Below are 12,199 nucleotides of genomic sequence, written 5' to 3' on the forward strand. Positions count from 1 at the left end.
AAATAGTGATTTGTGAATAATTTTCACCGGGGTGTCCAGGAAAGCACCTCCCCCACCCCCCCGCATGCCCCCAGCTCCCACAGATTTTGAGATCTCTGAACTCCTGTGTCTTATTTTTCTCCTGCTATTCTCTGTAAAATTACATATTTTTCTTGTGTGCACCTTTCTTTCTCCCTTAGACTTCCCATCTGCTCTCACCCCTGTATAACCTGTTGAAATTAACCAGAATCCCAGAGTAATAGAATTTCTTTCCTGGACCCTGTTGTATGACACCATATGCGGCGGCCGCATCCGAATAAAAATGGCCAAGTGGTCTGTTTTGGCTCAGGGGCAGTGTTTAAAAGTACCTCTTCAGGTTCCTGAGGGCCTAGGTATGGATCAGGAGAAATCCAATGTCCTTAGGTGCCTCTGGTGGGGAGAGTGCAAAGTATTAAAGAATTGAGGGGCCCCGTGACAGTGTGAGAGTCTGGAACACAGAGGATTTGCAATGCCTGAGGTGGGGCTTGTCAAGTTTAGGGTTCTTTCCCAAGGTCCTGGATGCTTTCATTTTGCCAAGGACTTATATTTATATCTTTGAGTCTGATTTTTTATCAAGTACCAGAGTGACATACTGTGGGGAAATTAAACTCCCTTGATTTCTCAGTGCTTCTGTAAGAAGCCCTCGCCCCCAGAGACATGGAAATACATACAGAATAAAGACAGGGAACGCTTGCTTTCACTTACCTAGACACATTTGCTCTTCACATATCATGAGAAAGAGAGCTATAGCTAGTCAATTGCTGTCTGATCTAAAAGGATGATAAACTTCTCATCTCCTGTGATTGCCCAATGCCTAGAGCAGGGCTAACTTCTAGGTTAAGTCCCAAAGTTAACTTCCCAAAGTGAAATCCAAAGGGCGGGGGAGGAGTCCTCCCTCCATAGGTATTTACACATCAAAAAGGGGTGAAGCCCAGAACTTGAAGACAACTTTAGTAAAACCTGGAGACACCTGGGCTTTCTCTGCCTCTTAGAAAGAGGCATTTAAATCCAAAAGTTAAGGGTGAGAACCCAGGTTTGTTTCAATCTTAATCTCAAAGCAGCAAAAGGGGTGTTTTTGTTTGTTTGTTTGTTTTGTTTGTTTGTTTGTTTTCTTTTCCTTTCAGGAGGGCAAGAGGATGGTTGTCCTTGTCCATAAACAGAAAATCCACCATTCTCATTCTCTGTCTCTTGTCTGTGGGATATCATCTGCCCTCAGAAAGATTCCATCAGCTCTCTTCTCGTTGCTTGTGGGTCTGCATGTGGGGGGGTTAGATGCTGCAGTGTTACTCTGGATGTTGAGCTGGTTGTGAATATTAATAAGGAATTAATATTAATAAGGAATTCTCTTAGATTCAGGTGCCTGGGTTCTTTAGGCACATTCCCTAAAGAATGTGCGTATCTAATGGGGTACCATCTCAGACCCTTCACAGTTTTTGACAAAAAACTTACTGTCTTGGCACAAGGTCATAGACTGCTAACACCAACCTTGAAAGAAATGGAAAAGTCTAAAATTTCTCCTCCAATTATTTGCATCTTCTTTAAGCAACACATGCTACCCTCCACCCGGCCATTCAAGCCAGATACTGAAAAGCAGGCCTCGTTTCTCTCTGCTCCCAGCTTCCAGTTTATCGAGGCCTTTCAACTCTACCTCCAAGCTGGTCTTGAACTGGCTGTCGTCCCCATCTCCACTGCCAGATCTGAATCCAGAGTTCTATCCACTTGTGTGACATCTGCCCCCCAAATGGGTTGCCCTGCTTCCATTCTTTTCCGTTTCCAGTTCATTCTTTACACAGCCCCAGAACCCTTCTTGTCAAACATAAAATGGGATCATGTCACTTTATTGATGAAATCTCTTCACTTTATTGATGAAATATCTTCAATGTCTCCTCATTTATTAGAATAAAATTCAATTTCCCACACCTTGACCTGCAAACATGAGGTGTCTGTGGCCTCTGACCTGCTCTTGTTCTCTCATCTTACCTTTTGGGAGGCTTTTTTTCTGGCGTCTCTTTTTTGGAGTTGACCAGATACATCTTTTTCTTTTCTTTCCTAAACAGAAAAAGTACAGATCATCTTTTCATGGCTACAAACATAAACCTGCCAACTTTACGTGTCGATAATTTTCAGCTTTCCCTTTCGGTCTTCACACCATAGTGGTGAGGAGGTACTGGGATGACCTTACTTGTTGCTGCTTCATGGAATGAGGGAGAAGAAATTCTAACACGGCAGAGGAGAGAGCGACATGAAGAGATGTAGACAATGAGTTTAGTTAACTCATTTCTAGCAGTTTGGTTGTGAGATGGAGGAGAGAACTATGGAAGCAGGTGAGGTGAGCTGAGAATCAAGAGGAAGCTCTTTTCATGAGCTATGATAAGCTTGGCAAGTGGTTGAATGCAGATCCTGTGACAGGGAGATGCTGAATTCTCAGGAAAGAGAAGGGGTCATGGACCTCATCAGGGGAGGTGGAAGGATTGCTATAGAGGGAAAGAGGGAACCGGAGAGGAGGGGACAGATTCAGTTAGAGTTTGCTGGTTGATAGCAGGAACTGAGGGGATTCCTATCTGAACCTTTCTATGAAGTAGGAGGAAAAGTAATCTGTTAAGAAAAAAGAGGAGGGTTGGCAGTTCAAAGAAAAAGCTCAGGATTGGAAAGGATCATTGCAAGAAGTGCAATTGTCAGGCAGCATGGGAGGGTCATTCATGCTGGAGTCATGAAGACACAGCCCATGTGCTCTGTCCTGCTGTGTGGCTCTCCCCAGCAGTACCTGCCTTCAGACACAGTGTGCAGAAAGCCGATAATGGGGTCCCTCCAAGACCTGCCAGAGGATACTAGGAAAAGACAGTGAGAGTCAAGGCAGATTAAGATATCAGCAAGACGTTACTGAAGTAACGGTTTCTGGGCTCTAACCTTGTATAAAGGGGCATGAAGAGGGCATGTAATGAACCAGAAAAGAGAAATGCCAGTGCACTGGTCATTCAAATGAAGTTGAAGGACAGCTCCAGAGGGAATGAATTGTAAGGAAGAAACCAGGCAGGGATACCTTCATATTAATTTCTGAAAAAGATTTTATTTATTTATTTGAGAGAGAGAGCATGCATATGTGAGCTGGGGGAGGACCAGAGAGAGAGGGACAAGTAGACTCTGCTGAGTGTAGAACCCAACATGGGCCTTGATCCCACAATCCTGAGATCATGACCTGAGCCAAAATCAAGAGTTGGAGGCTTAACTGACTAAGCCACCCAGGTGTCTCTCAAATTAATTTTTTAAGATTGGGCAGAGGAGGAGAGCTCAGAGATGGAACAATGGCTGTAGAAGCAGGAGACTTTAAGTATTAGAGGTCAAAAAAGAGAATTCTGAAATTAATCATTGGGAGGTCGAGCCAGGCTTCAATGATGGGAAGGCTGATGGGTTGCCTTTGGGTGCAGGAGCCAAGAATTGGTGCAGGAAGAAGTTGCTGGAAAAGAGCTGAAGAAGGATCTGAGGGCACTCTTATCCCTGTGTACCTTGAAGGTGTCCAGGATGGTGGCAGGACTTGAACTGATAGAAAAATTCTAAGTCAGCCTTTGGGGTGTGCTGAGGAATTGGGGGCAAGTCAAGGATGGTATTGATGACTGGGGAGGGAGTATTTCATTTGAATGGTTAAGCCTCAAAGTAGAGGATGGAGGAGGAAGGGGCTGGCTGGGACTGGTGGATAGCAAGCAGTGGACATCCTCCCTGCCTTCCACCAAGAGCGAGAGCAGTCGGTATGCGGCCTTATCTTGAGAGAATGCAGTGTCCTCTCAGGGGAACCCACTTTCAGTTAGAGGGAGGTATGACTAACCCTTCAAGGAGTTGTGGGTAAAGAAGACCTTGATGATTTCAGAGAAAGTGACTGCAATGGATACATATTTCAAAGGCCCTCAGTGCCTCCTGGCTTCCTTACAGTCTTCATGAAAGCCTTCAAGGAAGACACAGTGAATGCAGAAACATGTGTACATCATGACTACAATCATATGGTGGGATCTTCTGACAAAATAGCAGAAAAGCAGAAAGTATCTCCAAATTCACGCTCCTGATGTCTACAGGAGAAAGGCAACCCTTCCTTACCTTTCTTCTTGGGAGGTATGCTGGATGCCTCCTGGAGCTCTCTGGGGTCATTTGGTTCGGGAGAGTCATCTGTTATCACTAACAAAGGAAAAAGAATTCAGTTCAGAGCTTGGAACAGGCTGAAGGAAAAGCCCTGAGGGAACTGAGGGCAGAGCAGGAGGGTGCAGAACATGTTACCATGGGCTGGGGGTCTGCCAGCCCATGGGGCCCCCTGGCTCTGCCTTGATGTGATCAATTTGTGGTTAGAGTTGCCTGGGTGGCTATCCCTGTGAAGCAGGGAACAATTGTCACACAGAGGAAGGCTCAGTTTGACCTGTTTCAAGAGGCTCCCCTTATTCAGTGGAAGAGAGGAGGAAGGGTTCTCAGCTGCTCTCATGCATGGAGTGAGGCTTCGAGCTGGGTGAGGGCTGACCTTGAGTTCTGGTGGCTTCAGTGAAGGGGATTGTCTTCGCCATAGGAAAAATACATGTTATTGCTTAGAGGTCTGTGAATGGATATTTTTGGACCTTCTCTTTGTCATGATTTACCTTGAAAAATAGTGAAGGAAGCTAAGAGTCTTGATAAGAAGTTAGCAGGAGCTAACTGTTAACTTAGTTAACTTGCTAAGAAGTTAGTAGGAGCTAACTTCTACTTGTAAGCACGTGTTAACAGCAAATAAAACCAAAGTTCTACTTTTTTTGCTGCACTGAGAAGACAGAAGGGCTGGAAGCCATTATAAATCTCAAGTAAGACTGTCACCTTCTTGTTTGCACAGTGCTATGAGATCAATCTCAGATTTTGGCAAGCAGTCATGAGACATTTAAAATAATTTGTTGCATTTAAAATTATTTTAATCCTATCAACTCTTAAAAATCAAGATGCTATAGAAATGACTGGTTTTAAAGTTGAAACTTCTCCACAGTCAGAGTGGGAACTGGGAAAAATAACCATCCACACCTGGGCCACACAGCGATTTTGTTTCCTTCACATTTGGATGGAGCAGTTTTGAAATTTACCTTATTGCAATGACCTCAGAGTGTGGGTGACTTACACAGTTCTGCTCTGACTCAGTTCCTGTCCTTTCCCCAGGGTTCCTACCACCAACACTCATGGCAGTGAATGCTTGTGCTTAGCAGACCTCCTAGTGATGCTTGTAGCCCAGGTCTAGTGGGTACCAACTGGGCTCCTGCCTCTCATCTTCAGTGACCCCACTCTAGGTTTTCCTTTCCCAGACTTGTCTCCCTTGTCTACCCCAGGGTCTCCTGCGTGTAGAAGCTCCCGAAGGCTGGGAGCACAACCCAGAGATGGTGGTCTAGAGTGGCAAGGAGAGCTCTGTCTCAAGAAGACCTGAATGACCTCGTCTCTCGGTAGACACAGAAAGTAGGGCAAGCTAAAGTTATCTACATCAAAATTACCTGGCACGTAGCCTGGTGGGGCATCTTTTGAGCATTTTGTTATCTTTTATCTGGGGGCTCCAAGTGTTACCAGACACTGAACCGGGGAAGAAGAGGAATTTCAGGTCCTAGGACCAGCAAACAGGGATCTTCTCCCGCCAGTATAAACGATGGGGCCCAGCAAGGGTGGGATAGAACGGGAGAGTCAATAATCAATTCCTTTCAACTAGCTGCTTACAATTTCTTTAAACTTTATTATTATTTTAAAATTTTAATTCTAATGTAGTTAACATACAGTGTTATATTAGTTTCAGGTATAGGATACAGTGATTCATTACTTCCTAATTTAATAATTGATTTCTTTCTTTGGGTAGTCTAGAAGATAGAATCTTCTGTTGTCATTGGTTTCATGATTATGTTAATCTTATATGGATGGTGGGTATTAGAGGAATGAAGGAAACATTTGGACCAAATGGGGCCCTTTATGCTCAGTGTTGGAGAATCCATGATACTATTTTCGACAGTGCCTGATAATACTCCATGGTTACATTTAATGAATCAATGTCCTTAATAATGATGGTCGGGAGAGATATGATACACAATTTTGGAAACTAAATCTTTCAGTGTTTTAGCAGATTTATCAATCAGCAGATCCTTCAACGTTTTATCATCTTTTCTTTCTTTTTTAAAAATATTTTATTTATATATTTGACAGACAAAGACTGCAAGTAGGCAGAGAGACAGGCAGAGAGAGAGGAAGGGAAGCAGTTTCCCTGCTGAGCAGAGAGCCCAATGCGGCTCGATCCCAGGGTCCTAGGATCATGACCTGAGCTGAAGGCAGAAGCTTCAACCCACTGAGCCACCCAGGTGCCCCTATCATCTTTTCTAATAATTTCTCTAACATTTCATCTAACTCTTAGAGTCCACACCACATAAAAATGAATATGACTGGAAGGACCATGTAACCAGAAAGTGAGAAACTTAGTGAGGGTCACAGAGAGGGGTATTGTACAAGTTATGTGTCAGTTCAGACCACTGTTATTAGGTGGACATCATGGCATCAAACTGGTTGTGGAGGTATCCCTGACAAGTAGTCCTGTGCTGAGCTGGGACATCGGTCCTCCTGTTTCTTTTTCTTTGTCTCACCCAGTTCTTTTTCTCTGGGCTTCTGCTACATGCCTCTGGGGTAGCAGGTGCATGTTTGCCCTCATATCCACTCTGAACTAAACTAAGTCAGCCCCAAGCAATATTACCTTGAACAGTGTTGGGGGGAGAGCCAAATGTCTCCTGTGGGTCTTCTTCATCATTTATTTTGGATGTTAAGTTGTCGTCGGGCATTGAAGAGAGGAAGAAAAATCATTACAGGGTACAGGGACAGCATATCAGGGAGGAAAGCAAATGGTAAAACAACCAGGACAGAAGCATCAATGCCCCAGGGCAGAGAGTTGGGTTATTCCAGGGGTGGGAAGCAGGTGTTTAGGCTCTAGGCTTTCCCCAGGCCCCTAACAGCGCTCATAGTCCTTCTTGGAGAAGGCTGTGTGTGGTAGGTGGGCACATGGGATGGACAAGATAACCAAAAGGTGGGACCCTGGGCTTCTAGACCCGACCACAGGTACCCTAGGCCACGGAGGCACAGGTGTCAGACAAAGTCTTTTCCTCACCTTGAATGATCCTTCCTTCCTGGATGGCTCTGGGGAGAGCCACAGCAGGGTCAGAAGGGCTGGATGGTTCGTCCACGATCTCAGCTCTATGCTGTGCTGATGAACTGGGTTCAGTGACACTGGGCGAAGGGGGCTGGTGGCTCTGGGGTGGGGGCAGGGGCAGCAGCGTCTTGAGGGAGCATCCTTCTGCTGGGTTGGCTGGAGCTTCGAGGGGGGTCAGCACAGCTCTGTTGCATCCTCCATAGGCAATGACAACTGGGATCGGTGAAGGAACACACATCAACGCCCTGGCTACTCAGAATTATTAGGGAATTTCTTTGTACAGGACTTCCAAAGAGTTGGGGGCATGGGGTGATTCATCCTCCCTCAGGTGCATAGAACCCATTCACGACCAGCATCTTCTGTTTGTGGCCCCTTTCTATTTATGTGTTTGATTTGGGCATTAGACCTCTGGTCTAATACCAAAGTCATTTCCCACATAAAGCTGAGTTTCACTTTGAACTCAGAGATTTAATTTTCTTCAGCTTTTCTTTAATTTTGGTTTCAGAATTTAGATAATTTTGTATACTATTATAATTTTAATACATGTCCCTGTTTTAATAAACACATCATACCTCCCTGTAGCAAATAAGATAAAATGTAAATTCCTTCACATGGTGCATCCTTTCTACTCTGGTTTATGCTCATTTCTGCAGAACAAGTCTCATGATCCCTGCCTCACACCCTATGTGGGCCACACCAACTTTCCACCCCATCCTAAATACTCTAGGCCCTTGGCTTTCTGTATGTGATTCCTTCAATTGCCAGGTTTCTCTTATGATTCTTCTCCATCATTTATTTCAGGAGTTAAGTTGTCTCAACCAGTGAAAAGAAAAAATAATTAAGGTGGGATTTTGGAGAGGGGCCTAGAACAAAAGCTTAGAGTTGCAGATCCAGAAAGATGCGTGAGCTTGGCTAGGTTGGGGGGAGCACTGCGGGGTGTGGTGCCTCTGGCTTTCAGACTGACTCAGCATGGCTTCTGAGAACTCAGTCCTCCTCATGCCATCCCGATGATGCCAGGAGCATGGACTCAAGTGCACCTGGGTTAACACGGAAGGGCACTTTTCTCATTTGCTACCCCTTTAGCTCAAGGAGTCATTTCTTCTTTGGGAGAGGAACCTCTTGCTGTTAATAGTGGTGAACCCACTAATAAAATGTTACAATCCAGGGTGACCTGCTGGTCCTCTTCCTGTTGTTCTCAGCTAAGTGAACCATGCACTTTAGGCCTTAAGCCTAAAGTGATCATGTCACCTCTTCCTCTTGCCCTGGCCTCCTCCTTCCCATCCCTGTCCTTGCTCTTTCTCCTGGTCTTTATCTATCCAGCTTGTTCTTGTTCCCAGTGTGCATCACGTTCTGCTTCCTTCTTCTACCCTTTCTCTGTCTTCAGCTCCCTCTCCTCTCCTCCAGGAGCACACCTGTCCTTATTTAAAAGGGGGATTGATGGGCGCCTGGGTGGCTCAGTGGGTTAAGCCGCTGCCTTCGGCTCAGGTCATGATCTCAGGGTCCTGGGATCGAGCCCCGAATCGGGCTCTCTGCTCAGCAGGGAGCCTGCTTCCTCCTCTCTCTCTGCCTTCCTCTCTGCCTACTTGTGATCTCTCTCTGTTGAATAAATAAATAAAATCTTAAAAAAAAAAAAAAGAAGGGGGATTGAAACCTCAGGCCCTGGTGCTAGGAACCCCCAGTGGGACAGCTGGCTCTGCTCTTAGCAGACAAGTAACTTTGGGAAACTTATTCTGAGCTTTAATTTCTTCAAATGTCAGATGGGAATAATAATGGCTTCTTCATATGTCAGATGGCGATAATAATGGGATAATAATAAAGATGATATGAGGCAATCAAATAGAGGGCTTGGGACAATGCCTGGTACAGAGTAAGTACTGAGAAAAGAAGATAATTACTGTCCATTACTATTCATTTCTCTTCCCCTCTGGCTCTCCTCATCCTTTTGCCAGACTAAGTCTCTGGAACTGCATTTCCCTAGAGACTCCCCAGTGGGGTAAACTGGACAACTTTCCCCCTACATTATAGAACAGGTAAGACAGAAATGTGTCTTCTAGAAATTCATCTTAGAGAGCTGGGGCCAGAGGCTGCTCTTTCTGGCACACCCGTGACAGAGTACGCTCCCTATCTCTCCAGAGAACCCAGCACTGTAAGTGCATAATTCCAGGGGGCTGAAAGCCAACCCAAGATTTGACCATAGCAGCTTCTGGCATGCTTTTATAGCCCAAAAGATATTCAACAAGCCTCGTACCGCTTCTGAAGCCCTTGAGAATAGTTGTCAGATTGGGATATTCACTCAGGTTAATTCGGCTGAACAACGTCTCCAGAATCGACGGACTGAAGGTCTTTTCCAGGTGGGTGAGGATGTTGTACACTACTCTGGGTACGGGGACCTGATTTCTACAGGCTTCCAAGGATTCCTTAAAAAATGGAGTTGAGGATTATTATAAATGATTATAAAACGGAATGGAAGCTCATTACACATTTATGGTTTTCTGAGTTGTAAGAATGGTATTCTGTTCCGTTAAGAAGGAATTCAGCACAAATGCATGGTTCAACTCTAACATAGAAAAGTTACACAGTTCCACATGTTTACTTTTAGAACTTCACATACATTTGGATTGTTAGTCATAGGAATAAATAAGTGTTAAAGTAAGCTTGCTTTGTGAACCTTATTTTAGGTACATTTGAAGGAAGAGAGAAATAGGGAAGGAAAAGGGGGAGTCGAGGCTGCCACTGTGTCATTAATTCTCCACGGCTCTGGGCAGAACTCTGTAGCAATGGATCAAGGAGTTGGTCACAAGGGGGCAATTCTGCAATTGCTTGTTAGCCTCTGCTCCCTCTCTTGGACTTGGGATAGCCTGACTGGGTTCTAGCCACAGGGAAGTCATCCAGAGAACTCCTCTTCAGGAGAAGCTGGCTAAAGGGAGGAATATGGAAGGAAAATTAACAACATAACACTGAATACCTACTAGACTAGTCTTGGGTAGAAAGCAATGGATAAGATAAACATGGTGCTACCCATGCTGAGCGAGGGACACTGTCACGTGGAGAAGATAGGCATTAAATAATAAACAAATTAAAGAAATGCCCAGTTTCTATTGAGAAAATTGTTATGAAAAGAAAGCATAGGTTTCTTGGAGAAATCAATTGGATGAGTGGGTTGAGGAAGCCTCTTTGAGTAGTGACATCTGGGCTGTGATGTGAAGAAGGGTTGGAACCAACCAGGTCGAGACTGGGAGAAGATCGTTCAACCACTGATGCACTTCCCTGGGCCTGGTCCTCAGGAAGTGCATTAAGAAAATCCCCAAATTATAAAAGAATGCCCTTTTTGTCTGCATAGTCGTATCTTCCAATGCCTGTCTTGCTTCATATCTGAGTGGATTGTGCTCAACAAGCTCTTAGGAACTGGGAGGGTGCCCTTTGTGGGTTGAATGGTGTCGCTCCTCCAAAAAGACATGTCTGCCCGAACCCTATAAATGTGACCTTATTTGCAAAAAGGGTCTTTGCAGATGTAATTAAATTAGGATCTTGAGATGAGATTACCCTGGACTAGAGTGGGCTCTAAATCACAATGACCAGTGTCCTTATAAAAGGAGAGAAGGAGAAAAGACAAGGATAGGAAAAGGTCAGAGCCTGATGTGGAGATTGAAACCACGATTGTAGGTGATTTTTCTATAGGCCCAGGAACACAAAGGTTGCTGGTACCACTAGAAGGCAGGAGAGTTAGGGAACGGATGCTCCCTCAGAGCCTCGAGAAGGAACCAACCCTGCCAACACCTTGATTTTGTACTTCTGGTTTCCAAAACTGTGAGACAATACATTTCTCTTGTTTCGAGTAACCTTGGTCGAGGTCATTTGTATGGAAGGCCCTGAGACTCCATATTTCCTTGACAATGAGCCTTTTGGAATAGGTCTTTTGAGTTCCAGAAGCCCTAGGAGTTTGGGGTTTGTAACTTCAGTGATGGGGACTCCTTGGTGAGGCTGGGCTGACATGGGAAAGTAGGCAGCATGACTCACCCTGTACATTGTCTCCGTGATGAAGGATTTGTCTCGGAAGCTTTCGAGGAAGGGAAATGGCTTGTATATGGCATAAGCAGTTTCCAGCTTCTGGTATATGAAGTGCTGGAGAAGAGCCTCTTCTAAGGCCCTGGTCATGGTGAGCATCCTATGAAAGAGGCATGAGAAGAGAAGAAAGACTCTGGGAATTCGGGGAGCTGCTCTCTGCGCTCAGTAGCCATCTTCAGACGAGCATCCTGGTCCCAAAGGCAGCCCTGAGCAGTCTGCAAAGCAAAATGCCTGCCTCAAAGGCTCATGGGCATAGGAGGCAATAACAACACCCGAAGACCATGGAGATGGAAAGCGACCAAGAATATGATGCCGAAATCCCAAAGGGGCTGCTGATAAACATAAAACAGATTTCAAATAGCCAATATCTATTGAGTACTTCCTATGTGCCAAACTTTGTTCTAGCTTATTAAACTTTGCACTAGCTTATTCGAGCCTCACAAAACCCTTGCAAGATGGTTACTGTGATTGTAGCCATTATATTGTGAAGGACACTGAGACATAGAGGTGTTTACTATCTTGCCCTAAGTCATATGACTTGGAAGTAGTAGAAAGTAAACAGATTCCGACTTTTTGCTTCTAGGTTTATGGTCACAAGTTCTATCGTCCATGGCTACACTGAAAGGAGTTAAGATTGCCTGAGCAGTCACTTAAGGCAGACACTAACAAAGCCCATGAAGAGGGACCACCCGGTAATGAGTAGAAAGACGAAAACCTGATAATATGTAGAAACTTTACTAACCCACCTATAATCTTTGACACAGAAGCAAGACAAACATAAACAGATGTGAAAGATGTGAAAGACATGATTAGTAAAGGCAATGTAACTGATTTATTATATGTATCAATTTCATATCTCAGAACAGACATGGCCCTTTCCCATGCTCATGTGACATTTATAAAAATTAGCTATGATAGGCCAGGAGAAAATGTTCATGTTATAATAGGTAGCAA

The 12,199-nt window shown here is 44.7% G+C and overlaps 1 protein-coding gene across 3 annotated transcripts in view; it reads right to left on the reverse strand.

The window, feature by feature from the left end:
• The window catches only part of SP110 (SP110 nuclear body protein), a 34,245-nt gene that overhangs the window by 19,901 nt on the left and 2,145 nt on the right, over window positions 1–12,199 (reverse strand). For 2 of the 3 annotated variants that reach the window (XM_059393676.1, XM_059393678.1), the window contains exons 2-7: window positions 11,198–11,345; window positions 9,429–9,597; window positions 7,139–7,393; window positions 6,731–6,775; window positions 4,105–4,182; window positions 1,999–2,067 (exon numbers count right to left, since the gene is read on the reverse strand). In XM_059393676.1, the coding sequence (XP_059249659.1) occupies window positions 1,999–2,067; window positions 4,105–4,182; window positions 6,731–6,775; window positions 7,139–7,393; window positions 9,429–9,597; window positions 11,198–11,345 (764 nt within the window). The remainder of the gene's footprint in view (window positions 1–1,998; window positions 2,068–4,104; window positions 4,183–6,730; window positions 6,776–7,138; window positions 7,394–9,428; window positions 9,598–11,197; window positions 11,346–12,199) is intronic. The other variant, XM_059393677.1, reaches the window with a different exon arrangement.

The sequence above is a fragment of the Mustela nigripes genome, chromosome 3 (genome assembly GCF_022355385.1).
Source record: "Mustela nigripes isolate SB6536 chromosome 3, MUSNIG.SB6536, whole genome shotgun sequence".
Taxonomy (NCBI): Eukaryota; Metazoa; Chordata; class Mammalia; order Carnivora; family Mustelidae; genus Mustela; species Mustela nigripes.